The sequence below is a fragment of the Pseudopodoces humilis genome, chromosome 7 (genome assembly GCF_049639895.1).
Source record: "Pseudopodoces humilis isolate 2021_Gansu_Grassland_sample_001 chromosome 7, ASM4963989v1, whole genome shotgun sequence".
Lineage (NCBI taxonomy): Eukaryota > Metazoa > Chordata > Aves > Passeriformes > Paridae > Pseudopodoces > Pseudopodoces humilis.
The window spans coordinates 32,169,521-32,197,010 of NC_142206.1; the positions used below are offsets into that span (position 1 = coordinate 32,169,521).

General features: G+C 37.6%; 2 protein-coding genes across 3 annotated transcripts in view; one reads left to right on the top strand and one right to left on the bottom strand.

Annotated features, from left to right (window-relative positions):
* Positions 1-9,144, top strand: part of RASGRP1 (RAS guanyl releasing protein 1) — a 38,108-nt gene extending 28,964 nt beyond the window's left edge. For both annotated transcript variants that reach the window (XM_014249993.2, XM_088058016.1), the window contains exons 12-17: positions 744-853; positions 1,486-1,630; positions 2,345-2,381; positions 2,961-3,107; positions 4,304-4,677; positions 6,064-9,144. In XM_014249993.2, coding sequence (XP_014105468.1) covers positions 744-853; positions 1,486-1,630; positions 2,345-2,381; positions 2,961-3,107; positions 4,304-4,677; positions 6,064-6,198 — 948 coding nt within the window. In that variant the 3' untranslated portion in view covers positions 6,199-9,144. The remainder of the gene's footprint in view (positions 1-743; positions 854-1,485; positions 1,631-2,344; positions 2,382-2,960; positions 3,108-4,303; positions 4,678-6,063) is intronic.
* A 3,464-nt stretch (positions 9,145-12,608) lies between these two features.
* On the bottom strand, positions 12,609-27,273 carry TSLIG3B (tRNA splicing ligase complex subunit 3B). Its single transcript, XM_014250054.2, has 8 exons — positions 27,145-27,273; positions 26,215-26,363; positions 25,301-25,435; positions 24,411-24,589; positions 17,773-17,853; positions 17,235-17,351; positions 14,686-14,853; positions 12,609-13,278 (listed from the first exon to the last, which is right to left on the bottom strand). The coding sequence occupies exons 1-8, from the start codon at positions 27,207-27,209 to the stop codon at positions 12,904-12,906; spliced, it is 1,269 nt and encodes a 422-aa protein (XP_014105529.2). The 5' UTR covers positions 27,210-27,273; the 3' UTR covers positions 12,609-12,903.
* Between the last annotated feature and the right edge of the window lie 217 nt (positions 27,274-27,490).

Here is a 27,490-nt window from a genome sequence, read left to right on the forward strand (position 1 = left end):
CTCCAACATCATGTTTCTGATGCAGTCTGACAGGAGGCCTCTCAGTGGCTTTGTTACAAGCAGAAATTGCTTTTTCTCTTTCTTTTGTGTCCCCTGCTTTATGGGAAGCTACTAAGTAAGGTGATTGATTCCAAAACTGGTGGAAGTAGAGATGTCTTTGCTTGCCTGCTTCATTGCTTTTCTTTCTACACACTTCTAATATTGTGAGGCATCCTTTGATACATGCTGTTTTGGAATATATTTCTAAATTTGTTCTAAGTGTGCTCCTTGCCTTGCAGCCAGTGACAAACAGTAATTCATTCCACAAGTGGAAACAGGTGTCTGCCTGACAATTCTGGTGTATAACTGATTTCCTCATAACACTGAGCTGATAAAATAAGCTAGGCAGCTACACTGATTTGGCTACAGAAACCACTATTGAGAGCAGTAATTGAGAGCATTAGTACCAGTTGTATATGTGGGCCTGGACAGAATGGTCTTAAAGCAGAAGTAAAAAACAGCTGTCATTGTGCTGTGAAGCTTTTAGTCCAGCCTGTGTTGATTTACCTATGTTTTGCTACAAATCAAGAAATCAGAATGCTTTTTTAGTCTCAAGCAAAAAAAAAACCAATTAGACTGGTGCACTGTTTAATAGACACTGGGAGAAGATGGAAGAGGAAATCCATAAATAATAATGGGAAGCTTTCTAAAGTGATAATTCAGACCATCTGCATTATAAACTATTATGCTATTACCTCGCACAGTCTGTCTTCAAAAATTATGACCATGATCAGGACGGATACATTTCCCAGGAAGAATTTGAAAAGATTGCCGCCAGTTTCCCATTCTCATTTTGTGTAATGGCTAAGGACTGGTGAGTACTTGTCTATCAACTTTGTAGCATCTGTTTTGGGAGAGATTTAGGGGGTTTTGTGTTTAAATTGTATTTTATCATTAGGGTGTTAAAAGCATCCTCTTCAGGCACGGACAGAAGTGAGAACATAATTGACAAAAGCATCTTCTAAATGTGTTGTGAATGACATCTTCATTGGGCTTACAGCAGTGGTATCCAAGCTGATTTAGAAGGAAAACCAGACTATTTCAAATTATATTCAGTATATACTACTAAAGAATTTCCCTACGATAAAGGTGTCCCTTAAAAATAAAGAATTGGCAAATGCGTATTTTGATAAAATCAGGGACTTTTTTCTTAACATATTACAGCATGGAAAAATACAGTAGTGATTATTCATAGGTTTACTATGAAGTAGTTTTGAGGTTGCATCACATAGACAGGTATTTCATTTATCCTGTCAGTCTGCAGTTTAAATGTATAGATAAGCTTTTGTATATTTTGGAAGCAATTGGCAAGATTATTGAGATTGCTTTAGTTTTTTGCACATTAAACTCTTGCTATTTTAAAATGTGAAGAAAAAGACGATTAACTCTCCCTATGCAGTGAACAAAATGTATGTCTCACAAACAACTTTCCTTATTTATTTCCAGGGAAGGTCTGATTAGCAGGGATGAAATAACTGCTTACTTTATGAGGGCTAGCTCAATCTATTCCAAATTAGGACTCGGCTTTGCTCACAACTTCCAAGAGACCACTTACCTAAGGCCCACTTTCTGTGACAACTGCGCTGGATTTGTAAGCTTACTTTTTAATAAATTATGTTTACATTCTTTGGAATTATGCCTTTTTTATCTCATGATTGCCTTGTGTCATATACAGAAATGGATCTATATAAAACATCAGTGAAGTTATATAGAACATCAGACTTCTGCCTCTATAGATGTTTAAGGTACCCTTTACTCCCCTCTTGGCAGTGCCAGTATGTCTAAACATGGTTCATACTTTGTGGGGTTTGGTTGTGTCGCCAAAAACACTCTCAGGCAAGACTTCCTAATGCAGAGACTTCTACTCCACAGGGCTGCTAGAACTCATGTCCTGATACAAACATGACATGCCCCTGCCTGTGGCACAGGAGGTTTAATAAAACTGACTGTCCTACCAATCTTCTGTTCAGCTGAGATCAGACAAGGGTGCTGAGACAGAATTCTCCATCTACTCCAGTTCCACAGTCTTGACGAACTGACAGATCTCCTGATGTATTGAGTAGACTAGACTAACTCAAGATATTTTGTTTGTCATTGACACACATAAAATATTCTATTTACCTTATACTCAAGGGGTAAATAGTTCTATTTTGACTTTATGATTAGAGGTGTAGGAAAACAAGATATTCTGCAAGAGCTCAGATCTTAGAAAAGAGTGGAGCTTTTACTGTATTTTTCATCTGGATGTATCAAACATGCAGAGAAAGATATTAATATGTAGGCTTTCTGTTTGTTTGAATTTCAGCTATGGGGAGTCATTAAACAAGGATACAGATGCAAAGGTAAAGTGCTTTATATTTTGTTAACTTTAATCCATAATTGATAGTGAATGACAAAAACTGATGATCATCCTGAGATCCATGGCTATATCTACGGACCCATTTAATCTGACCTCCCAGGGAGGACAATACTGATTCAAGAATAGTATAGCAGAGAAGAAATGCAGAGATGGAGAACTTGTAACTGACACCTCTAATGTTTTGCAAGATGTGACTGAATTCAGAGGGTTTGGAAACAGACCCTTGGATGCAAACATCACCACTCTGTGAACATTGTGCAGCACATTGCCAAAGTCTGTTTTGCAGTTTTCCTCCTCATACAGGTATCAGCTTTCTCTGCAGCTCCTGCAGTCAGAGCACTGTTGCGACTGAATGGTGCAATTTTGTACCTTCATAATGAAAAGGAGTTTTAGACATGTATAGCAAAGAGAAGTCAATTTCCAGATGTATGTTGTTGCAGGTAATGCACGTAGAGAATACCTAAGAAGGTTTCTTGCTTCCCAGGACAAGGCAGTAGTGTGAGAGCTACCTTAGATGCTACACCAGAGCCACTGAACCATGTAAATGTTGTTTTGTTTACAGACTGTGGAATGAACTGTCACAAGCAATGCAAAGACCTGGTTGTGATAGAGTGCAAGAGAAGACCCAAAACCTCAGTTGCAGACAGCAGCCCAACATCTGCTCTTGCTTCAAGCCTCTGCCCAGTAGGAGTCAAAGAACAATTCCATGGTGAGAAAAGATCACATTAAAAAGATGAAAATATGTAGATAAAATTTCCTTTGCTCCCTTTTCTTTTAAATCTGAGTTATGCAGCATCCTTTTAGGTTTTGTTAGTTAACTGCACTGTTTTATCAACATAGAAACTAGAACCAGGTGTCAAGTAACACCATTTCTGCTCTAGATTATACTTTTTGTGAGATTTCTTGTCACACTACACAATGTATGGTGCACAAATGCCAGCAAAAAATAAGTAAATCATCTTCCATAATCTCATGAGGACTAGATGCCATGACATGAAGACCTGACAGGTTTCCTTAACTCTCTCACCTTGACAAGCAAGTCTTGCTTTTTAGCAAGTTGTAACATTAACTACTGCTCTGTTACAATTCTGACTCAAATTTTAGTGTGGAGTTAAAAAAGTCAGTTTTCCTACATATCTTTGTGCTAGGAAAACCAACAGCTAATTGTCTATTTTTTCCACTTCAGTAGCTGAATCTATAGGAATATAGATTTGTCTTTTACAGAATTGGAAATGAAAAATCTACATCTCTCTGTTCTTTTCTCCTTATATCAAACAAGCTGTATAAAGTTTTCTTCCTGTGTATTACTGTGTAGGCTTCCAAAAAAGAATGTTGTCCTTGAAAAACACTGGGATACTTATGGGGTTTTTTTATTTTGATGTTCCAACTCTCAGCAGATTCACTTCCTTTGAATTTCTTTCCTGCTCTTTGCCTGTATTTAATGTTTTTCAAATCTGCTTCCTGCCACTTTGTCAATCTTTTGTGCTGTATTTAAGACTCATACTGCTGGATTCCTTCTTAGGCTTCCTATGAGCACATATGTAGAGCTCAATGCAGCCCATTTCTCCTGATGTGCATCTCTGTGATTGTGTTTGAAATGGCTGCAGCACTACATAACAACTACCTCTTACCCATATCAAAGTTTTCTTAAGCTGACCTTGATGCCACACCTGTTTTCTTCTTACTGATCTGTATTTGTGTTACTGAGTCAGGGCTAAGAGTTGTTTCAAGAGACAGACACAACATTGAGAAACTTCTAATGGCACCTGTTTTGGAGAGTAATGAATGTAAAAGTCAGTAAGGAACAAATGTTTTATTTATTAAAACCATGTTTAATTACCATGCTTCCTGTTTCTCCTTTTCTGGGAGAAGATCTTGCCTCAATTTACTGTATGTATTTTAAAGGACAAGAAGAAGGGTCATTCACCTTTCCTAATGGAGAAGTAGTAGAGCACAGTGAAGACAGCAAGGATCGAACCATTATGCTCATGGGTTCCTCAGCTCAGAAAATCTCAGTGAGACTGAAACCAGCTGTGATTCATAAAAGTACACAGACTGATCCTGTACTGCTGGCTGGTGATGTATCTCGTAAGCGGAGAGAGAAGAAAGAACACAGGATGCCAGAAAATCCTTATCTGCAGGCAGCTCCAGCACCCACATTTCCAAGCCCAATTCTAGGCCGCAGAAAGGCATTTGTTAAATGGGAAAACAAGGATTCCAGCCACAAAATGAAGGAGGAGCATCACAGCTGTAAACCCTCATACCAGGAACTTGAGCAGGTACATATGTGATGGAACAAATTCTGTTTTACAAAACAGTAGGGTCAAGTGGTTGATGTGTGGGGCAGTGGCTGGGTGGGAAGGTGTCACTTTACTCCAGTGTAATTAACTGCCAATTTAATTGCAATTAAACAATCCATGAATGGTATCATAAAGTCTTAGCCACTTTAACTTCCAGCAACGCTTCACTTAAATGATCAATTTTAGGCTTTGAAACTGTTGTTACCATCACACTGATCCCTGCCAGTTCTAGAATGTGAACATAATCCAATCACTCAGGACAGAACGGTACTCCATAAAATGAGGAATATAGTTCTGAATCTTCTCCTGATATTGGTGGCTTCTGCTCCCCTAAGTGACAGAATATATGGGGCTGAGAGGGTAGGGAGCTCTGCTTTTATTCAACTGACCAAGAAGTAAGCACCACCAAGAAATTTTGATTTCAAAACATGATGCTTCACATCAGAACAGATGTTTCTTGGTAGATTTCACCTGCATCAGTCTAGTTGTCTCAGCTTACTCTGAAGTGTTCTGACAAAACAGCTACTCATAAAACTGTCACCTCAAACATGGCCCAAATTCAGGTTTGCAGAAACACCTTTCCAGACAGATTAAGAGACTACCACAATTCCAACAGTGCAACTAATGGATGGATCCAGCTATAATTATGAGGAACAAAGACTTATTTTCATACTTTTTACTCAGTATTTATCACTATTCTGTGATGAAGCAACATGGAAACAGTCCAACAGGACCACAATCTAATCTTTGAATGATAACTTTCAAAATATCCCTTGCTGCTGATAAAGTGAACTCATGTTTTATGAAAGATGAACTGTTTATTAAGACAATCTTCCAGTACAAACCACCTCCCTTTCAGTCTGCAGTATATTCAATACAGTAAGGATGTGAAGCATGGATGTCACTTGTAAAAATGCATTCTTTAAAATGTCCTGTTCATGTGGGTGCCATAATTTACACTTGCCCTTGCTCCCTCATCAGATTCTGACCTCAATTACTAAACAGCAGATGATGTTATAAATGAATGGCTTCACTTCTGGTGCATCAATTTCTGCAGAAGTAGATTGGTAAAGTGTGACCTGTATTGTTGTTTCCCCAGACTACTGTTGTTATGAGAGGTACAGTGGAGGGTAGATAAGTGCAGGTTGTGGACATGACTCAGATACCAGCTGCTGGAAAGTTTTGAGAGTATACACAAAGCATAGAGCAGGGACTGTGGAAATATTCAGATAAGTTACTGGTTCTGATGAGAGCTACACCATCTCATTATGTTTGTAGCAGTCAACCTAAATATACAACCAGACAGTCCTCAAACAGTTGCACTGTAATATACAAGTCTCTATTTTTTTTTGTTTGTTTGTTTAGGAAAGAAATATTCTAAAGGCAGACAATGAAGGTTTAAAGATCCAGCTGGAACAGGCACATAAAACAATTGAATCCCTCACAATCCAGAAAAGAAACCATGTAGTTGACAGTCTACAACACAGAGACTGCTCCTAGCAGATGAGAGGAACATCTCCTATGGAATGGAAGAATGTAAGACTGAAAGAGGGGCTGTGATAAAGCTGCTTACCAAGTGAACTGGAGAGAGAATCTGAAGGATGTTAAGCAGACATGCTCTCTTTAATCAACACATTTCCCTTTTAAACATGCACTCCCAAATGTATAAAATCATTCCTTTGACCTTGTAGGGTAATTTAGCATTATCTGTGCAATGAAAGTATCTTCTGGGTTTGCTTTTAAAAGGAGTGAGAGCGTGGCTGAAGTCTCCGTTCATGTTGAAGACCATATTGATTTCCCTGTGACTTACTTGGCTGCCAGCAGCACACCTTACTGTACAAATGTTCTGACAAAGTAGCTATTCGTAAGACTGTGTCACCTCACATTTGGCCCAAACTCAGTTTTGTAGAAACAGATGTTTGATAAAGCTGAGTAAGTAAAACTGTAGAAGTACTATATTAAGAAAAAAAAAATCCTTCTTGGAGCTGAAACCAATTAAAAATATGAAGTGAATGGTCACATTTAATTAAAAAAATTAACAAGAATGTTAAAATAAGTAGCTAAGCTAATGATATTTGATTGATCCTTATACTTTAAGATAAACTGATGATTTTTTTAAACATCTTTCAGAGCTTTAGAAGTTCTGCTGCTCCAACACCTTTATCAAGGTAACAGAGGTAACACAGAGACTTGACATTGAATACTGCTTCCATTTTTGTGTTCTATGCCATGACTTGGAATATTTAATTCCACTTATTTGGCTTAAAGGGTAACTTTTTGTCCCCATACAGTAGATAAGGGACAAGGTTGATTATATTTGTGTCACATCAAAGTAGATGCCATTGTTGAGCAGAGCCACGTTATGAGGGACACTGTACAGCGATCCCTGTGCAATAGCTACTGAATTTCAGAGCTCCTCACAAGATTTCTCCATTTTCTCTCTCCTAGATTTCACATGCACTTTACATAAAGAGTCAAGGTGAGTGTGCTTCTATGTCTGTAAATTTTGTACAGTAAAAGATGTGAGAGAAGTAACTTAAAGATACAAAGTGTACATATTGTTAAGAGAAAATAAGTCTTTCAAGTTACTGATAAATCTACTTGTCAAAATAGCCAATTTGAAAATTGCATTTGCATTCCAAGAGAATCTGTACACTTAGAGTTGTATAAAACTTCCTTGTATTTATCAGGTATTTCTCATCACACATACAAACATCAGAAACAAAGTTCACTTAATGCTCAACACTTCTGTTACTAGGTCCATTATAGACTGAAATTTAGTCAATGACAATAGCATTTGTGCTTTGTGTTCAAAGTGTATATAAATATACATTCCATCCACAATTTACAGTCATTATCAAGTATACGAATGCTTTATTTATAAAGTTAATTTAAAACTGTTTGCCAGTTTAGTGAGTCAAAATTCTTGTTTTGAAATTGGATTGTGCTTGCAACTCCATGTATAAGTAAGAATAAATGGAGGGAAGCAGTAGAAGTAGTAGTAGATTTTCTGTACCATTACTGTAAATAACTGAAATGCATAGGAAAACAGCTCTGAAGACTGTGCAGCTTTTTTAACTCATACACTAAACCTGAATTATTAACAAGTAACATGGAATTGCACTTTGATCAGTGAAGCAATCAGAATGGCTGTCTTGTCATATCTGCAAACTTGGTTCACCCATTTTCTGTGAGCTTCTTGATTCTTTCCTCTATTCAGGGAACTACAGCAAGGTGTATCTCTAATAGGCATTTAGCAAATCAAAGTGTTTCTACAACTATTAAAGAAGATAAAAGTTGAATATATTTTCACTTATTTAAAAAATACCCCAGAGGAGCAGCTAAGACTCATAAATCTTGTACAGCCAAGGTAACTGCTCACTGGTGGTCTAAACTCTGGAATTGAATAGAATTTGTGTGTATACATATACCTTGATGGAGTGTGATCATGAACAAAACCTCTTAGTTAAAAGGAAAATTCCCTAACATCAGCGCCTGGCCCAAAGGCTACTGTATAAATAGGTAACTAATACTCCAAAGGGAGTTATGACCACAGAATTGTACAGTCCTAAGTGCTAACTTAATGGTTTTCTGTGAAGTTTGGTCGTTCAGTCTGAAAGATTTAGAAGGGCTCTGTGTCTTACAGCACAAGTGTGCAGTGTTTCAAGTGTGCTGAAAACTTCCTGCTTCAAAGAAGTCAGTTGATACCTGGATTATTTCAGAGCTCTATAAGTACTTTCAGGTTCTCTGTTTGCCCAAAGCCCCAAACAGTTATTTCCTCTCCACCCTCCATTTTTTTTCTTTTCTTCCCTTCCCTTCCCCAAAGTGCTGTTAGTCCATTCTTTTCTTTTGGGACTTTTCTTTTTCCTGCATGAAAGACTTAACAGTGTAACCTTAACAAGGAAACTGTTAAAACTGACAATGCTACCCAGAATCACTTGCCTCTCTGTTAATCTTCAAGCTGCCTTATGTTAGGAAAAAAAGACACAATTAAAAGTGCTGTTTAGAAGTCATGTTATCAAACAGTGATACTGGAATTTATCTTGTCATGGCTAAGTTAAATGGAAATACCTCTTCCTTCTCTAGGTCTAGCTGTACTTACAAGAAGGCAGAATGAACAAGCACCATTCCCTGTTTATTTTTTAAGCGTGAATTCTGATTGTTTAAAGATAAAAATAGATGGAATAATATCATTAGCAAGGCAGGGCTATTCTTCATATTCAGGTTAAATACAATTGCTTTAATGTTAGCTTGTGTATGTTTTGGAAATATGTTGTTGTTCTAGCAGCATCTGTTATTTTGTTGTGACGGATGTCTATGGCAATTTGAAAAAGTCTGAGAAGATTGAAAAAGTGTACAGATTGTAAAGATTTTATATAAATTGTAAGATTTTGGTTTAATATTTATAATAGAAAAAAATATTAAAATTACATTTCATGCATCTGATTTTGTATCTCAGAGACATCTATACAACCTATATTCATCATCCTTGACAGTCATCTGCGACCAGTCTGCAGCCTTAACCTAGTACCAGTCTCTAGACCAGCTTCATCTTCTCTGAGCCTTGGAATGGTGCCTGGGGAAAGTCAGGAAGCTAGGTAGTTGCAGATTGTTTGTTTGGTATTTTAGTAGCACTGTGTTGCTACTCACTATTTCAAGTATTACAAAGCACCAGTCTTTATTATCGTAGTCTCTCACTTTTGCTAGGAGTGCTAATTTTGAAACGATTTCACAGCACAGTAGCCAAGTTTAAGCAAGGCTTCTGTTGTGCCTGCTGATGCTGCCTATTGCACAGGCAGAACTGTAGCACCCTAAAGACTTGCTATTTACCTTGGAGTAAATCTCCAAATACCATATCCTACATTGGTTTTTATATGGGGAAATGGACATCACATTCTTCAATCATGTTAGGGAAGACAACAAGAGGTGAAACTCCTATTTGTATGGCAAATCTGCTCTACAGTCTTACACAAAACAAGGTGTGGTTTTATTCATGATTATAGAAAGTAGTAAAATAAAACTTGAGAAGTAATTGGAGGGTATTTCCTTAGTTTACATAAAGACAAAAGCAGTGATCATACAGATCACTACACTTCTAAATTTCTTTCAGTAAAATAAAATGTAACTGAGACTCCTTAGTAATCCTGGACAAAATCCCAGACTTGTGACACACCTTGCCTGTTGAAATTTTTCTATAAAGTCATCTAATGCCTTCTCCTTGTGGTCAAAATACATGTTATTTCCATTACCATAAAAAAGTAAGTTTCATCACTATTGTAAATCACCAGCAGGAATTCTTTCTTACAAAGGAGGAACATATGATAGTGGATCCAAATCACAATACACACAGATGATGCAAATAATTTCAAATACAGTACTTTATTCCTCAGTGTTTACAGCTGTTGACAAAAGTGTCTCTCTCAAATCCTGAAAAAAATCCCCAGCCTTTTTTTTTCAGTTCTTCAACAAACAAATATTAATTTAGGTATTCATTAAGTGCGAATAAACACAAAAATGTTCACAAACATATAGATGAAAATCTTTTGCTTACAACAGAATTTTTGAAAATACTTTTTTCAAGACAAAACTTGAGGTTTAAATCAATTACTTCCATGGTGTTATTGCATTGTTTGAGAAATTAAAAGCATACATTCTGGCAAGAGGACAGCAAAGGATACCTCCATGAAATACGGTGGTGCTTACTTTAACTATTTACTAAAAACTATTTACTTTAGTTTTCAACTACTGGGTTCACATTTTGAAGTTACTTAAGAAAAACAGAAATGGCCAGATTAAAAAAAGAAAATCTCCAGCCTGTTTGTATTTTCATATTTTACATGGTCTACATACATATAACTGAAATGTCATACTGAAATAATTTAACTGTTAGAATTGAAGTGGGCATGTACCTGCTTCACTTGATTATTTACTTCATTCAAAACTGTCCTGCCTATTACAAACAGGATGGACTGATGAGTGTAAAAACACTGAGGCACATCCACATCTGCAGTTACAACAATCCAACTAAACTGTTGCAAGCTTGCATCCTAAGACTAATGAAACCCTTAAGCATAGGTAAGTTGTTTGTTTTTCCGAGTGTATTTCCTTGGTGAAGCCACAGGATACCTGCTGATTACTTGTAGCAAAAAGTAAAACTGGGATGAGCAAACAGAATTTAATCTTAAGTCTTGGGTTGTTAAAAAACTGCTCTCTATTCCTTTGCTGACCAACACTTCACTCCAAGGCCAGCAGTCTCATTTGCTGTGCCATCACTTTGGGAGCTATTCCAGAGCATTAGGCAAAAACCAAGCTCAGAATCGAGGGACCCAGTACTGTGCTCCCATGTGACCCATCAGGGGTCTCTCCATAAAGACTGCAGAAGCTGCCAAGGTTTAGGTCAGTAAGAAGCATAGAAAAAATTTGGCAAAGGAACTACAGTGCTAGCAGTTGGGTGACATGATGCCATTATTGCAAATTTCACATCCCAGCTAACATGTTCTAGCAAGCAAAACTTCTTCTTTTTGTCAGGCACCTGCTGGAACCCTAAAGCCTGGCTAAAGCCATATTTATCACATTAGAAGCAGCATTCTCAAGCAAACTGATGAGAAAAGAAATAACAGGAGAAAAACTTTTGAAAGATAATAATTTGATTTGGAACAGAACTTGAAATTCATGCATGAAGTTGCCAATCAAACAGGACATGATACATATGTTTATGAAGGTAAAAACATCTTTAAAGCATACCAATGGACACCAATAGGACATTTGTGCAGAAGGAACTTGTAACTAAGGAACATAAATCCAGAATCAAATCCTGAAGTTCAACCTGCAGTTACACCTACAATTACAAGGGCTCAAATTTGCTGTGCTATTTAATCATTGGACACACCAGGTTAATCAGATGTCTTCCTGAATTCTCTGTGGTGACCTGACCCTAATAAATGCTGTCATGAGAACATACTCAGGCATCATCCCCTTTCCACCTCTGTTCTCAGGAGCGGCCTCACAACATGGGAGAGCTAAAAACTGAAACTGACTTCTTTAAGTGGCAGCTTTAAATTTAATTCCTGTCTACATATATTTACAGCCATGATGGGATGACAGCTAACTCCTGCCAGACTAACAGTGTATGTGAGGGAGAAGGCACCCATACCATGTCAAGACAGGGCTTCTTTTAGGTTGGCAGAGAAAGAAATCACTGAGAAAAGGCAACTGCTGCATGAGGTGTCTAGTTAACTTATTAGCCAGGCAGTTGGTGACTTGCAAACAGAGAGCAGGCAGGGGAGAAAAGGGTAACTTAAACAAGGGGAAAGAAAGAAAGGTGAGAAGAAATGTCACATTCTTAGGAAGCTCAGCTTATTCAAACTTTGTGTCTCAAAGCTGATCCACAAGGATATACACATGAATTCATACCAGACATGATGGCTGCAGGTTTTCTGCCCTATATGATTTATAATTATTTTTTTATGAAACACCAACAATGAACAAGTAAAAGGAAAATAAGACATTATCAAAACTATGAGTTTACAGTACATGCTCTGACCATTAAAGAGTGTCTGATACATTATGAACACAAAAACCCTCTGGTTCAATTAATTAGTGCAGAGTACTAATTCACAATTTTACTATAATGCGAAGTTCTGCAAGAATAATCAAATCTAATTGAATAACTGACCAAAGCATTAAGGATTTTAACATTTGAAATTAAAATTTGTTTACATGTCCCACATGAAAACTGTGAATGAAGAACAATGAGATGAAGAGAACAACCCTGAATGCAGCATTCTTGAGTCTTTTAAAAGTGGTTTCATCCAGTTCTTAGGCCTACTTTGTTTTTTCTAGACAACATTTTGGAGCAGGAGAGTAGACATGCAACATGCAATAATTAGGGAGGTCTGACCATTAATATATTTTTGTTTGTTTAGAAAGGGTTTTATTCAGTTTTCTGAGACTTATTTTAAATAAAATAACATAATAAAAAACACCATATAAGCAGTATGAAAAACAAGGACTTTAGTAATCAGATTTTGGTATAAAACTTCTGTTAACTAAAAGAATTCAGTGAAAACATCAGTTGGGCTAATGAAATTACTCATATGGTCATACTTAATTCTAACCTAACCCAAGTCAACATACCTAAATTCCTAGTACCAGTAAACACCACCACTATATTCTGCCAGTTACTCTGTTAGGATTAACAGTACTTTAGTATCTTCGGTATCCTCCCCCTCCTCTCCCACCATATGGATCACCATAGCCTCCCCTGCCACCATAACCTCCCCTGCCACCTTGGAAGCCACCTCCACTTTGGAAGCCACCTCCACCTTGGAAGCCACCCCCACCCTGGAAGCCACCCCCACCCTGGAAGCCACCCCCCCCCCTTCCACCACCTCTGAAACCTCCACCTCCTCCTCCTCTACCCCCTCCACCCCCCCAGTTACCCCTTCCACCACCACCACCGCCCCCCCAGCCACCTCTTCCTCCACCTTCTTGTCTTTTCTGCCATGGAGGCATTTCGGGAGGAGGTGGTTCGATCTCTGTTGGTCTGCCTCCACGGTCAGGGACTCTCCCCATCAGAACCTGTATGGAAAAATAGGTCATTTTCAGAGTTGAAAAATAGTAGTAATAACTTGAAGAGACACAGGATTTTCTCCTGTGGACACAGAAATGCTGCCTGCTGTTTCAGGAAATTTGGCTCCTCAGTGCAGTGCTTGACAGCAGAATCACTACCTCCTGTCCTTGTAACACCACAGCAGAACTCAGAACTCTGAAAGTGTTCTCATTTTTCACCTCTAAAACAGAAATAACTGCAGCTAGCTGGCTCACATCACTTTTGTGAAATTTTTATGAAGAATGCTGCACACCTGAAGTATTAGGATTGCAATAAGCAATATACATACTTCATATATAATATATACAAATACGCATATATTCATATATACACATATATATTCATATAGAAAAGACTCCTTATGATGTGTCTCTTCTACTTAAATTTTAAAGTTCAAGTTCAAACCTAATCAGCTGGCATAAAACAAGCTGGCAAATTCACGTGCAATTCTCAAAGGAACACCAGTTTGCCTAACATTAGAAACTCCTGACACTCAGTTAAGACCCAGAACAAACAAAACCTGCAACAGGCTGCAGTACCACTTCCAAGAAAAGGCAAAAAAGGCATCTTGACTATGGCAGGTATTACTCAGCGTATGAAAAGAGAAACTGCACTGGACAAAGTTAAACAAAACAAACATCTTTGAAGAACAAAGATGTATCCAAGTAGGTCTTTTTACTGCTGCTTTCATATTTCCTAAATTCTGTGTGATCAATGTTAACATTTACTGATCAGTCCCAGGTACTCCAACTAAAGTCCTCTCAAGACAAAAACCTCACCTTTCTCTGAGATACTACAATAATTAAGACATTTCAGTGTTAAGAATCAAAACATATTAAAGGGTATCTCAATGAGGCAAAAAACATTAGAAAAATCTTTAAATCCAGGATTAATAAAAGTAGATTTAGTCACCATTTGAATGGTGAAACTCGTGTCACTACTTGCAAGCTTCAGCTTTTATCACACTCAAGAAAGCAGCACAATGTTGATTCATTACTGCAGACAAAATTTTACTTTGCAGCAAAATGACATTTCTACAGAAACTTTCATGATTTATAACACAGTGATGAACTAGAGATGTGGGTTTACAAACCAAACAATAATATCCTAGCAATGAGGTACGCAGTTCCACTGAACTCAAGGTCAGTTACACACACACACACACCTCATCTACATGACTGTTTCATCCTGTTGCATGACTGACTGTCTAGGAAGATAAAAAAAGGACTTTCTGCAATGTTTACTGGAATACTGCAAGCCTTCCTTTCTTAAATAGAAAAAACTAAATTACCAAGCAAAACCAATGTAATTCTAGAATTCCTTTTGACAGGTCTGTAAACCCCCATGTCCATTTATCACGTGTCAGAAAAGCATACCTTGTTGATAGCACAGGCAGTCTTCTCCCGTGTTGATCCACTACTTGTTCTTATGATCTTGGACAAATCCTCACGAGCAGCAAGAAGGTGAGCTAATGAAATGGTCGACTTTGGAGACAACGCATAGCGCTTGGGCTGATAGATCCGTGCTATTTCATCTGTTTTTACCTAAAGGATAACATCAAACACAACTTACTTGCCAGGTATCAAACATGCCAACAGACTTACTATACACGACGTGCTGGTCTCAGTCAGTTTCACTTCGAACACAAGGTGTAGCCTCTGAAAATGCAAACTATATTGCAAAACATAGTGCCAGTTATCACCAGCTCTCTTCCTGTTGGTGGAGCTATTTCACAGAAAGTGCTGTTGATTATGTTTAATTGATGCTGAAGCTTCGCACCAGTACAAAAGAAACTCCTCTATCCACTGGCATCAAACAGATTCTTTAATGCCTTCCAACATGTCTACAGAGTAAAACTTAAGGAGTCCATACTGCTGTCTCAAGAGCTTTACATAATCATATTCAACAGATCACTTCTAAATGTGACAAAAACAGAGCAGCTTCAAAGTAAGGTACATTTGTGGAAAAAACCTGAAAACCTATCAATGCAGCAAAACACTTATGCAAGCCATGAAAAAGTGAGACTGAGAATGGGACAACATTAGATTTTTTCCAAGCATGCTTTGATGTTTCATTTATTTTGCAGAAAAGAAAAATAAATACACTTTCTGGGAACATCTAGAATGACTTTCAGAGTGAAATAAAACATTTGATATTGGCTAGACCAGACAATACATGCTGAACCTTTACAAGACTGTTTTGCTAGGTAATTACTTTATAATTTGTGAACCCATTTCAGTCTGCAAACTTACCCTTCTTGGAGCCTGAATAAGTTACAAAAAACCAAAAAAAATCCCCAAAATGACAAACCATCAAAAGTAAAGAAATGTATCAATATCTATTTAATGGTGGGAAAAAATGCAAGCTAACAAATTTTAAAAAGACAATAATTTGTCTCTTTGTTTAAAAAAAACCCAAAACTCTAAATTACATCAATGCCAGAACATTTTCAATCCCTAAAACCTTCTCAAAGAACTTATGAACTTACTTCAAGAGAAATAGGGGGAAAAAAAAGATTGAAAACAGTATGTAATTTTGAAATAGTATGTAACCTGGTTATTTCTGTAACTGCATATATTTCACATCAACAGTCTTTGTAAGACAGGAAAATGAATCATCTGACTACTTTATCATCAGAAATCTTTTTAAACTATTGTTCTATTTCAAAAGGGCATTCATTGTTTTTCACATTGTTTGAATGGAACAATAGCAAGTGACAAAGTTTTAGTCTGCTTAAGTTAGTCATCAGTCACATCAAGTGCAAGTATACTTTAAATTTGAAGATACATAATTGTATTGGTACAGCTGTAAGGAAGTTATACAAGTAAGGACATCTCCTGGCTTCTCTGAGCTAAATGCCCCCCATTTCCTTTCTTGAGGCATTCACAACCCCTTGAGAAATTAAACAGTGAGCTATTCCAGTGCAGAACAGCAGCACCTAGACTCATGTCTTCCAGTGAGACTTAGTGAACTTCATGAAGCTGATTCTGCATGTGTCAATGACAAATCATGATGTCACAGAGACTTGTAACAATCCATACATTTGGTAAGCTTCCCAAGTTTTAAGATTTTAAAAGTTTGAGCTTTCTACAGAAACCTTTGGAATGAAAGCTGATCTTGCCGCTCATGAACAAAAACATCTGCCTCCAGCTTCTCACATGTGTCTTCATCAAATTACAAACTTTATGTATCCCTGCGCTTTTAGTTTGTATCTTTTAGATACAAACAAGATATATTTGCAGCTCAGAAATATAATGAGTATTTTTTAATATACAGAGTTCTAGGAAATGATACAAATGAAATTATCACAATTAAAGCAATACCAGCAGAACAAATACAGAGGATTGCTTTGGAATTTTTAGTGACCTGAAGGATTACAAGCAATTGTGTGATTTTTTTCACACAAGCAACTATTGAAACAACCTGTTCAACTGAAAAGCTGTTCATCTAGTAGCACAGTATCCAAGATAGGGGGCAGTCACTGTAACCTCTCAGACTTTATGAACAGTCACTTTTTACACCCAACCTATATTAAGGCCCAGTGTTTGTCTTACTTTTCCATCTGCATGAGAAGTCCTGAGGTTCCCTCCTAGTTTACTTCATTGGAGGGTATTAGATATAAAAAAGAAAACAGGGATATGGGAACTTTAATTAAAGTGAGAAACCCCAACAAAGGATGCTATAATTTCTAATTGTGAAGCTATAAACAGTCACAAAGGATGGACTGTGCCACCTGGTTAATTCCATCCCCTTCCTCTATGCCTAGGATTTGGAGATTACAACCTGACATGAGAAATAGGCTGGAAAAAGGTAACAGTGATGGAAGCACATTTGTGTATATACATGGTGTGCATATTCTGTAGGAAGACTTGGGGAACAGTAGCAGACTCCCACCTACAGGAAGCAAAAAATACATCAAGTTTACCTTTGCTCTATCAGACCAGCCAAAAGACTGCACAGTCACATCAAGCCTCTTCATCAACATCCGCCGTCGACACTCGTACTCACTGCAAAGAGCATCATTGATTTTTTCCAATCTTTCCTGCAGCGTTATAATAAGAAATTCAAACAGTCAAATACATAAAGTTATAAAACTCAATTGAAAGTTAGCCCCATCCATCAACTACGATGTCTATCTGAAGGTGATCACTATAAACCACATAGCATCTATGTAATGCTACAGTAGGATGTGTGTAAAAATGATTTGAAAGTGAACAATGGATGAATCAACACAAGGTCTGTTTTATAATGTCAATTCTGGAAGTATCTGACTATCATTGTTAGTATTTAGCAATTGAATTTTAGTATTAATATTTAGTATTTAGTATTTAATATTTAGTATTAATATTTAGTATTAATATTCAGAACAGTGACAGTAAAAAGGCAAAGTTAAATGAAGCCATATGCACTTATTTTGACCATCTTGTTAAATACTGAAAAGAAATGGAGAAACTTTTCTTTACCACTTGGTCAGAGTTCAGAGGTTTTGTTAGCAGTGATTTCCCCACATGGTTATTTTTAACTTTTGAGAGAATGTCCTTTATCTGAAAAAAAAAACCAACACATAAATCTCAGAATACAAATGATATTTAGATTTATTTCAGCAAAATTTGTTACAATCTCATTTTGCTACTCAGAGGATCAAACACAACCCATTCATTTTAGCAGACCCATGAAAACACATACACATCTTCTTATGATCCACTATAAAAAGATTTCCTGAATACTTTTATAAGATGACCAGCCTCTATAAAAAGGTATTTTATGGCACATCACTTCTGCTCCCATTAACAGAACAACAGCTATATAGCAAATTTATCAAGTGCATTCAGAAAGTAGGACTAGCTAAATTACTCATTTCAGAAACTACTAAGTGTTGTAACTACAATTGGAAATTTGGAGTTCTGTTGCCAAATGTTACACTGGGCTACAAAAAATCTGGTGATGGGTGCTATTAAGAAAGGTAGGAGATATGATAGGTATGCAGTCATTCATTCTCATTAATTTTATTCTAATCCTGTAATTGGTTCCAGCTAACATTATGTTTAAAACTTTTGCATTCACTCCAAATCAAATCTGTTTATACTTCTTCCACTAGTTCTAAGTAATTAGAAAAGAAATATGCTCTACCTTCCAAACCACTGTGTTCTCCCTTCTTATTACAAGAAACCTCTACCTCCTCTTCTTGAGTGAACTGCCTTTAGCAAAGCTCATCTAAAATCACTACCATGAATGCCCTCAACTCTTGTACATAACTTGAACACAATCCAACTGATTTTTCAGCTGGAGTTGACAGCATGCATATTAATGTTCCTCCAAGTTTTGTACAGTCTGATGGAGAGAACTACATCTTCATTTGGTTTAGTAAATAACCATGGGGAACTAAGCAAAATGAGTAAAACTAGAGATAGTTTTCTTTTATATATCAAAGGAAGGATTAAATTAGTCCATGATCTACAGTAAAACCTGTAACTGGAGACAGGCATTAGATCCATTTGCAAGTATTGTAAGACTTAGGTGGGCAACAGGCATTTACATTATGTTTGTCATAAAGGCTCAGTTTTGAGATTCACATGTTACAGAAATATCATTTCTACTGATTGCTATGAAAAAAATCCCACAAGTCAAAAATAAAATTCTAGAGAACCTAGTTAACTGTTAAAAGAAATACTTAGAAAATGAACTCTCATATGTCAGGATTTTTAAAATTATCTCAATTTTTTTTTGGCATATACGAAGAAAAATTCTGATCTCAAATTTTGTGTGAAAACCAAGGTGTATGGATCTTGTTCTTTCTTTTTACATCACTGCTGGACAGCACTCTGGCAGGTTAATAACGTATTATCCCAGAAAAAGTCTGAGGTAAATATATTGTGCAGTAAACAAATTAAGGAAAAACACTGTTTTGACTCTATCAGAAAAGACAGCCCAGTAGCACCTGAAAAGTGGAAATCTAATTACTGTAATACTCCTTGTATTCCATTCGTATCAAAAGAGGTTACAGCAAAGGGTAAAGTTCAGTTCCATGTACCACATTGATCCCAACACTCCTCTTTCTCTGATAATTCTTCCTTCTCTATAATATTTTTCTTTACAAAAAACACTCCAAGGCTATCTGTCTTCTGAATGTAGCCAGTTTTTTTACTGAAGCATGTACACAGTGCCATATTCCACTCCAAAATGCAAACGTACCTAAGCACAAACTATGTTTAAATTTAAATAAATGTTTGAAGAATCAAAATATAAAGTTTATAACCAGCAACAGAATAAGATCAGTATGATAGCAAGAGATGAACAGATCAGTAATTAGTACAGAAGAAGGAATGAACAGCAGAAGAATTAAAATGCTATTGGGCAAGAGGTGTCTACTCATACAATTGAGGTCAGAAATAATACCTCGAAGGTTGAAAGGAAGAGTCTGTCAAAATGAGACCAGATGCTGAAACAAAAACCAACACAATAAAATAGAAAATCCTCAATGTAATTTACAGTTAGAGTGTGAAAGAAGATCTGAAAACCAGTGATGCTGGATACTACCTAGAGATTAGAATTATTTTAAGTTTGCAGCTGCAAGGACAACTAGGAGGTAAACACAACACTGGGCTCCACATACAACCCACACATTCTGCCACCACAAGTCGATCACTGCTGCATACTCCTGATTTCCATGAACTGAAAAATGAAAGGAAGTTTAGAGAGAACAATTAAGGAAGACAATCAATGCAAATCAGAACTAGAAAAAACAAAAACAGCTAAATGAAACAATCCTTTACTGACTTAGAAACTGCCCCCAAATTTCTGCAATGTCTTCATTCCAAGTTAAAGAGAATACCTATGTAATTTTTATCCAGCACAGCTTTACTAATCAGTATCAGTTAAGGTGGAATCTCTTCACTGATCAACTGGTCTATGTTTTTGACACACTGTAAAGTCATATTCAGATTAGTGAATCTCCACTTACTCCCATCAGCAGGGCTCATGGGGAAATCCTACAGCTATAATGGTGGAATAAACTGAGCTGCCTTACAGCTGCAGAATGCATTGTCCAGCCATGACTGATGACAGAGGTATGAGCAGAGGAGCTCTGATACACAATAGTCTGCCACAGGACAAGAACACAACTAATGTGAGAATCTATGCTATAATCCATATTCCCACACATGATAGCTGCCCTGGATTGAGAAGGGTATGCAGGAGTTTAAAAATCCCACCACTACCCAGAAAGAAGTCTGCACATGTAAGTGGGAACAAAACCAAATGCAGTGCCCAAATAATAGAGCAGTGAAAAAATACTCAAAGAAACATAAACCAAATTGTAATAGCCAAATCATCCTAACATTTTTACACATTCAGGTGTAAAAAGCAAACCAAATAATTAAAAATAGATGTAGACAAGTATATTTGACATACTGTGTAATCAATGACCTTGGTAGCACTAAAAATTTATGGGATTGCTTTGGGAGGTCACATACTCTCTAAATAGAAAATGAAAAAAAAGAAGCTGTTGGATCTGCTTGAGACTGAAATATCAAATTCAAATATGCTACATAAAAATGAATAGTTACTGTTACCAAATAAAGTGTATCTTTATTGAACACGACATTTCTCATTTGTTTTGTTATTTTGTACTAATGAAAAAAAAAATTAGCTCACATTTCATTACCATCTTCAATGTATTTATTAAATATCCTCATCTTCTGTCAAAATAGAGCAGTCATTTTTACATTTGATACCTTTTGCACAGAAAAACATCATCATATATATGTATGCACCTCCAGGGTTTTTCTGGATTTTGAAAAAACCTGACCTGCAGAAAGGTTATTAATTCAATTAATTAATTAATTGAAAATAGAAATTATTAATTCAAAATAGCAACACTTTGAGGAAAAAATGTTGCCTTAATTAGTCATAAGGTGTACTGTACATTTGCAGAGACATCACCTAAAATATTAAGCACAAAATATTTGTAAGCCTCTCTTTCATATGCCTGCAGATAAATTCAGTGTTTATCTAACCTTAAATACATTTCAGTTTGGCCCTCATGTCTGGTGAACACGACAACTCTTCAGTCTTGTTCCCTGCAGTTACTTACTGTCCAGGCACCATTACATCTGTAAAATTGCTACAGATGAACAGTTAAATGAAACACATTACTTTAAATATTAATAAATTCCAGTATGCATACCCAAATAATTAAAAAAAAAAAATTCTACTCATATTTTGCTTAAGTGTTATGTTAGCTTAATTTTGACTTAGTTTGTTCAGAAGCCCTTTGTAGTTTCCATTCATTCAATTGATATGTGAAAAGTAGTGGAGAACTTTTAATAATGTGGGCAAAAAATGTTCAGAAGTCTTCTGAATAATATCACATTAAAAGTTTTTTCAAATAAACAGCATTAGAATGGCACTTTTTAATTAGGTGTGAAATTCACACTATCTTGATTAGAAAACAGCCAGATGTAACTAGTTACAAAGCACAACACTGTGTGAACTGTGTAAACTTTTCTGAATCTCTCAGAATGTTCATTTAGAATTTATGGAGGTTTTGGAACTAAATTTCAGATTGACTTATAGATTCCCCCTTTGTAAATATACAAGGGAACAGCATCTTAACTGAAAAATTACTATTAGTTTTTCAGTAGTATATAGTAAGATATATTTAGTGGTAGAAAGCTGTAATACTGTCTATTTTTCTCTCATTTTCTTAGGTATATTGACAACCACTATCCTAGGTAATCACAGGAGATACAAGAAGTACTTGTTAGGATTGTACATTCAAAGTTTGAGCTACTATAAAACTCATTTTGAATGAAGAAAGCAATCCTGATTTTATACTAGTCTCTTAAATAAATTGGAAAATCACTTGAAACAATAAATGTTCTAATATTCCATACCAAAATACAGTGTGTGATCTGGCCCTTGGTAGGTTGCTGCTGCACAGCCAAACTATTCTCAGAACTACTCCCACAGCTACTGACAATGCTGAAGATGCTAGACAGAGACAAAGAGTAGACATGTTGAAATGGTGCAGATACATTTGCAGATACACTAAGTAAAAATACTAGATCAGTATGTAAGTCTGCATTATGAATGATATAATACTAAACATCAACAGTGCAATTTTACACAGAATCTAATTAAATCAAAAGAAAAAAAAATTTGGAAAAGTAAATGGATCATTTCAAGTGAATTTCTGTGAGCATATAAAAAAAGGTAACAAAATGGTGCTCTTAAAAAAAATGTTTACAAAGCCAATGAACTTTAATTGGTGGCACCACCTTTCTAAAGCAGCTATACCTACAAGTGTAGGTCTCTAAATCTGTCATCTATCAAAGTAACTCCAAATTTGTCCTATATTAAAGTAAGGGATGAAGGACAAGTAAACACATAGCAGAAATTCTACAAAATCTCCTGCAAGGTAAGAAAAAATCCTTTGTTTATAAGGGATGAAACACACAGAGAACAAATTACACTGTTAATCTGGAGTCACAGAAGACAGAAGACGAACAAACTAGTTTTGCCACCTTTCTACACGCTGAAGTGAGTACAAGTAGTATAACTACTGTGGAACTGACAGACTTGAAAACTATTGGAAAATAGTCCATGCAGCACTATTAAAAAAACCAAACCCTAACCAAAACCAAAGATAAAATGCTTTGAAGATCCTGCTCATTTTTGCATTTCTGAAAGTGCAACAGTTTATACAAATTGGGACGGCAACACTATGAACAATTTAAGCCTGTGATGCTGTGTGATAGGAAATGTTGGACTTTGCAGAAGGTATCTAACAATTCAGAGAAAATGTTCTAGTATCACTATGTGTGATATGTGCTCCAGGTCTGGTCTTGCTGTCCCACAACTGCAGAACTGGAGTCCTCTCCCTCTAATGGGGTGAAACTAAATCTGTACCTGAGCAGTGAAGCAAGGAATTGAGCAGGGGAGGCCCCTGGCCATGGCTGCAGCCATAAACACTCATGGATGTAAACACAGCTAACACTCACACAGGGAGATCAGCAGAATCAGGCCATTAGTTACCAGCTCTGACACTTTCCTTCCCAGAACAGTGCTAGAATTGTTTCTTCATGCCCTCAGAAACATTTACTGAATGTAAAGATTTCCTTAGGACTAAATAGATCAAGCACAGTTATAGTGTAGGAACAGACAGTTCCATTTGCACCTGGGTGATGTCTTTTATAAATTAATGTATTAAAGGTTTTGTTTTGTCACACTGAAGACAGATTAAGAAAATCATGCAAGTAACAGGCCCTCTCCCCAAAATCTCTGAATGTTCAACTGCCCACTGGTTGATGAGGAAGAAAGAAAAAAAAAACAAGCACAATCATGTAAAATTATTAAATTCAAAGACTCAGCAGCAGAAGGAAGGAGTTTTTATTCTACTCTTAAGGGGCGATCAAGTCACCCTCTCCCCTAACACCAGAGACAGATGAAGAGCAAAACTTTTAGGTGTGTGACAGAGAAGATAAACTGCCCCTCAAAAACCTATTTACATTCTGCAGTAAGGAAATCAGATTAAGGATCACATCAGTGAAATGAGTCAGAACCTTGAGGGACACAACAGAAAGAACTAACTTAAGGTTTAAGTTGAAGCCAACTTAATTATTCACAGAATACTGGCAATTCAGGCATTTCCATCCTCTTCTGCAACTAAGGCAATACTACCAACAAATCCACACTTGCAATTAAGAAATTAATAAACTAAAAAGGACTAATTTAAGTTTTGGGTATTAATTTTAAATACATCTCAGAAATTACTTCAGGTATATAAATGCACAATCAGTTATTACCCAAAGTTTTCTGCTTGCTACAGTACATTTGAAATGGGCAAGAGGAAAACTTATACCTTAAGTTTGCATGGCAAAGTATGTCTGATCAGGTACATTGCAACCTCAGGGAAATGCTGAAATACTTCACCTCATAAAACAGTTCAACTTAAAACACTAAGCTGGCTTTCAGAATTAAAATGCTTTTGCACTTGTCAGATAGGGCTTTTGTGGGTGAGACTGCTGGGGCCTTAACAATGAATGCTTACAGAGATAGTGCTTACAGTTTAGCAATAGAGAAAAGACGCAAAAGGCCATACCTTTTGTTCCACACTGGTTAACAAGGGAGGAATACCAGAGGATGAGGAGTTTGGCAGACCCAGTGCATCACAAATAGCTTGCACTTCCTGAATAACATCACTGTGCTTTTCCAAATGAGAGCCTTTAATTTTCTTGCTCTGCAGTATCTTTAAAGCCTGAAGTTCTGTACTTAGAAATACTAGAGAGAAAAACATCATAATGGCAGATTTAGATACACTTAAGTATTTATGCATCTACATTCTCAGTACAGCTACAATATATACATTATATAAGATAATCATGATAGAAGGGAGACTTTCTCAGTTCTCTCCTGAACAGGTAAGTATGTTTCCTATTTTTTACTTCAATTTCCTCTCACCCAACTTCCTACCTTCAGTCTACACATTGCATTTAACTGTTCAACTCCCTTCTGTGACCAGACCTCAAGTTCTTTGGCTAGTTTCATATTACCACATATGGTGGTTCCTGCTGCCATTCCTTTGTCCAAGTTCAACCTAAACTTAGACCTTGTTTCTCTCTATTCTGCTTTCAGCACCTTCAAATTGTACAGCATTTCTGTTCAAGCTGCCCTGAAACCTCTCACAAAGACAAGAAGCAAGGTCTCAGTTCCAGTGAGCTGGAAAAACTGTATCAAGAGAGAGATCAGGAGGCCTCAGTAGATTGCACCATACTTACATAAAAATAAATTTTAGTTTCTGCTAAAACAGCTTTCTAATGTTGCTCTTTTTTCACTTTGCACAAGTGAGTTGATGCATGCTGAGCTAGTATGTAATGACTGTAGACATCAACTTAGAAACACATAAAGAACTCTTCTGTGTAAATTGTACAGTTATGATAAAGCATGCACATAAAATACTGTATTATAAATGGGAAAATTATCATTACTCACACAGGAGTTTAAGACAATCTTCTTTCTCTTTTAATCTGTCTTTGATGTCTCCAGACACCAGTGACGAATACGGACAAGACATTTCTCTCAGAAAGCCACTAATTTCAAGCTGGAAGCTCTCTATATCTTTCACACCTACGGAAAAAAATTCACAATTAATGGGTTTTACAGAAACATCAAACTGCAATCTAATTTTTTTAACATACATTGCAGATTTCAACAGCCCAAAGATTAACCACCTACCACCCCAGCAACATTTTTCTTAGGAAAGTCCTACATACAAGCAGACATGCCTGATAATAGTATCTTGTACTCATGCTTTTAATGAGGTAATGCTACAGCAGTCTATGAAGACACAAACACAAATGAACATCACAAGGAAGTGAACAGTTTATGTCACTAAACAGTGTGTCAGTGTAACTAATTTTCTGATGAAGAAGTGACAGGAGTCATGAACCCATTATTTTCAGTGACTGGTTTTAGTTCCTCTACTTTTTTGGTGAACATGTAAGTAATATAAAATCTCATCCAAACTGCAGCACTTGACAGAAATAATCAGGCAGCACTACCAAGCACTTTGTGTATCCACACACGGTGCTGACTGGAACACTGCATTGGACCAACAGCCAAAAATACCCACCACTGCAATTTATGCCATCAAAACATCATCACATGTGTGAATGTACTTTTAACATTTATGTGTACCTAAAACCACCCCAAATCACCTTCTTTCTCCCTTCTGAAACAGTCTTTACAATACAAGGCCTTAATCTAAGAGCCACATACACAGAAATATCAGCCTGAGTTTGGCTACCTTTCAGCTTTCTCGGAAACTTCAACATTGTAATTTCACTATTAGCTGAACAATATGGGTCTAAATCCACTGAGAAAATACTAAATTAACATTCATATACCATCTGTTGCAGTGATGCTTTCTTCCATATTACAAAGTGACTTTATCTGGGAACCTAACCAAATGCAAAGCTCAAAAAATTCTGGTGAAGACAACCCATTTTCTGCTGCTTTTTTCAGGGCCTCCTCCTCCAACAGGGCACCAGTGTACCTGCACAGACAGATGAACATTAGTAATAAAAAATATTATTAATACATATTTTATTATTATTGAATTATTATTTATTGCATTTTTATTAACACCCACATAATATACATGTTTTCAAATTATTTTACTCTAAGCTGCTTAGTAGCTACACTTAAACTTTCTACATCCCTTTCGTCAAGGAATAATTCAGACTTTTTTTTTTAAACACACCAAAAAATTATTGGTCATTTATAAACAAAACGGTTTGTCAGAAAATATCAGACTTGCATTTTCACAAGTGTATGTGAAAACAGACTTTGATCTCTCAGAATACGCCTGGCAAAGAACTCAAGTATTAACTCAAGTGTTTAGTCAAATTTCCTCCTAACAGTAACAACTGACTGCCCTGGAGTAGTGGGAATAACATAACCGAAAAGTGAATTCCGCACAGTTGTGGTCCCGTCCCACCCGAAGCACATCGCGGGAGGCGGGCAGGCACCACACACCGAGGCTCTGCCCCGCCAGCCTCCAGCGGCCGCCCCAGTGCCGACCACGGCTGCTGCACCCCACGGAGCGCCCCGCTCCTCTGCTCTCCCTCACTAAACCGGGGCGAGCCCCCCGGCCCCGCTCCGGCCGAGGCCCGGCCCCGCCGAGCCCCCGGCGCCCGCCGCAACGCGGGGCCCGTTCCTCCACCGATCCCGCGCTCCCCTTCGCTCCCGCCTCCGGCCCGGCCTCTCGCCCGCGGCTGAGGCTGCCCGCGGTCCCTCGCCCCTCGCAGGGGGAGCCGCCGCTGCTCCCCGGTTACCCTAAGGCCTCCAGCGCGTCCAAGATGTCGCTCTCCATCCCCGGGCCCGGCGGCAGCTCCCTCATGCCGGCGCCGCGCCGCGCGGTGCGCGCCTCAAAGCGGCCCTCGGCAACCCGCGCCCGCCGCCGCGTTCCGCTGCCGCCGCACGGCAGCCCCGGCCGGGAGGAGGCCCCGGGCTGCCCCCGCCCCTCCCTCGGCGGCCGCCCCCGATCCGAGGGGCCGCGGGGCGCCTGTGTCTGCGGATGACTCTTCCATATAGCCCGGCTCTGCCTTTCCGCCCGTGCTGGGGAGCGCCGGGGCACCCTCAGCCCTACCCGGCGGGGCTCGTCGCCTGGCCCTGCGGCTG

Bases quoted from the DNA above. Each gene is read 5' to 3' on its own strand.
- TSLIG3B (XM_014250054.2), bottom strand. From the start codon at position 27,209: ATGAGGGAGCTGCCGCCGGGCCCGGGGATGGAGAGCGACATCTTGGAC. The intron at 26,364-27,144 runs GTAACCGGGGAG...CTGTCTGTGCAG, and splicing joins GACGCGCTGGAGGCCTTAGG to GTACACTGGTGCCCTGTTGG. The intron at 17,854-24,410 runs GTATGGCCTTTT...TTTTTTTTTCAG, and splicing joins TAACCAGTGTGGAACAAAAG to ATAAAGGACATTCTCTCAAA.